This window comes from Ranitomeya imitator, chromosome 4 (genome assembly GCF_032444005.1).
Source record: "Ranitomeya imitator isolate aRanImi1 chromosome 4, aRanImi1.pri, whole genome shotgun sequence".
Lineage (NCBI taxonomy): Eukaryota > Metazoa > Chordata > Amphibia > Anura > Dendrobatidae > Ranitomeya > Ranitomeya imitator.
This window is the reverse complement of record NC_091285.1, coordinates 6,368,727-6,370,449: the sequence shown is the minus strand read 5'-3', so window position 1 is coordinate 6,370,449 and position 1,723 is coordinate 6,368,727. Positions and strand designations below refer to the sequence as shown.

Sequence of the window (1,723 nt, the reverse complement as noted above, 5' to 3'; positions counted from 1 at the left end):
GCCCCTTTAAGAGCGGCGTTGTCGGGGGCTTGTGCCGCACCGTGGGGGGAACATTCACACATCACTGTGCTCGGTGCTGACAGTCGGTGCGCCCCCCGATCAGTCATATGGCGGAGTGTGGGGGCGCGAGATATCTGTCATTATTCCCTCCCGCGCCGGCTGTCCGTAACTCCCCAATATGTCTCCATGATCGCAGCGACCGAGGGAATCTGACCCAGAAAACCATCTCCAGCTCCTCACTCCTCACAGGGTCTAATGGCCACAGAATTAACCCTTGTTTTCTCGTGCATTTTAAATTACAGCCCCGCCCCCGAGGAGCCGGCACCGAGGACATAAAGGGTTAAATGAAGCTCCTGACATTCATGTTTTACAGATTTGCTCCATTCAGGGCGATAATTCGGTCGGCATCTGGTAAGTTTAATGCAAACTGAATCTGCCACGAAGGGTCTGGTGCATCGGCCCCCACCCCCGATCCGTATAGGCCCCCCACCCCCGATCCGCATCGGCCTCCCACCCCATATCCGCATCAGCCCCCCACCCTCGATCCGCATCGGCCCCCCACGCCCAATCCGCATCAGCCCACCACCCCCGATCCGCATAGGCCCCCCACCCTCGATCCGCATCGGCCTCCCACCCCATATCCGCATCAGCCCCCCACCCCCGATCCGCATAGGCCCCCCACCCTCGATCCGCATCGGCCTCCCACCCCATATCCGCATCAGCCCCCCACCCCCGATCCGCATAGGCCCCCCACCCCCGATCCGCATCGGCCTCCCACCCCAGATCCGCATCAGCCCCCCACCCTCGATCCGCATCGGCCCCCCACCCTCAATCCGCATCGGCCCCCCACGCCCAATCCGCATCAGCCCCCCACCCCCGATCCGCATAGGCCCCCCACCCCCGATCCGCATCGGCCTCCCACCCCATATCCGCATCAGCCCCCCACCCTCGATCCGCATAGGCCCCCCACCCTTGATCCGCATCGGCCTCCCACCCCATATCCGCATCAGCCCCCCACCCCCGATCCGCATAGGCCCCCCACCCTCGATCCGCATCGGCCTCCCACCCCATATCCGCATCAGCCCCCCACCCCCGATCCGCATAGGCCCCCCACCCCCGATCCGCATCGGCCTCCCACCCCAGATCCGCATCAGCCCCCCACCCTCGATCCGCATCGGCCCCCCACCCTCGATCCGCATCGGCCCCCCACGCCCAATCCGCATCAGCCCCCCACCCCCGATCCGCATAGGCCCCCCACCCTCGATCCGCATCGGCCTCCCACCCCATATCCGCATCAGCCCCCCACCCCCGATCCGCATAGGCCCCCCACCCTCGATCCGCATCGGCCTCCCACCCCATATCCGCATCAGCCCCCCACCCCCGATCCGCATAGGCCCCCCACCCTCGATCCGCATAGGCCCCCCACCCTCGATCCGCATCGGCCCCCCACGCCCAATCCGCATCAGCCCCCCACCCCCGATCCACATATTATCTATTATCGATCATCTATAATCTATTATCTATCTATCTATTTATCTATTATCTGTCTATTATCTATCTATTATCTATCTATTTTCTATCTATTTATCTATTGTCTATCTATCTATCTATCTATTATCTATCTATTTTCTATCTATTTTCTATCTATTTATCTATTATCTATCTATCTATTATCTATTATCTATCTATTTTCTATCTATTATCTATCTATCTATCTATTTTC

General features: G+C 60.0%; 1 protein-coding gene across 1 annotated transcript; it reads left to right on the top strand.

Moving 5' to 3' along the window:
• The first annotated feature begins 420 nt into the window (after positions 1-420).
• LOC138673827 (uncharacterized) lies at positions 421-1,512 on the top strand. The gene has a single exon (XM_069761864.1). It carries the CDS (start codon positions 421-423, stop codon positions 1,510-1,512), a length of 1,092 nt encoding a protein of 363 aa, XP_069617965.1.
• The last annotated feature ends 211 nt before the right edge of the window (positions 1,513-1,723 follow it).

Coding starts and splice junctions, on each gene's coding strand:
- LOC138673827 (XM_069761864.1), top strand. CDS start 421: ATGCAAACTGAATCTGCCACGAAGGGTCTGGTGCATCGGCCCCCACCC.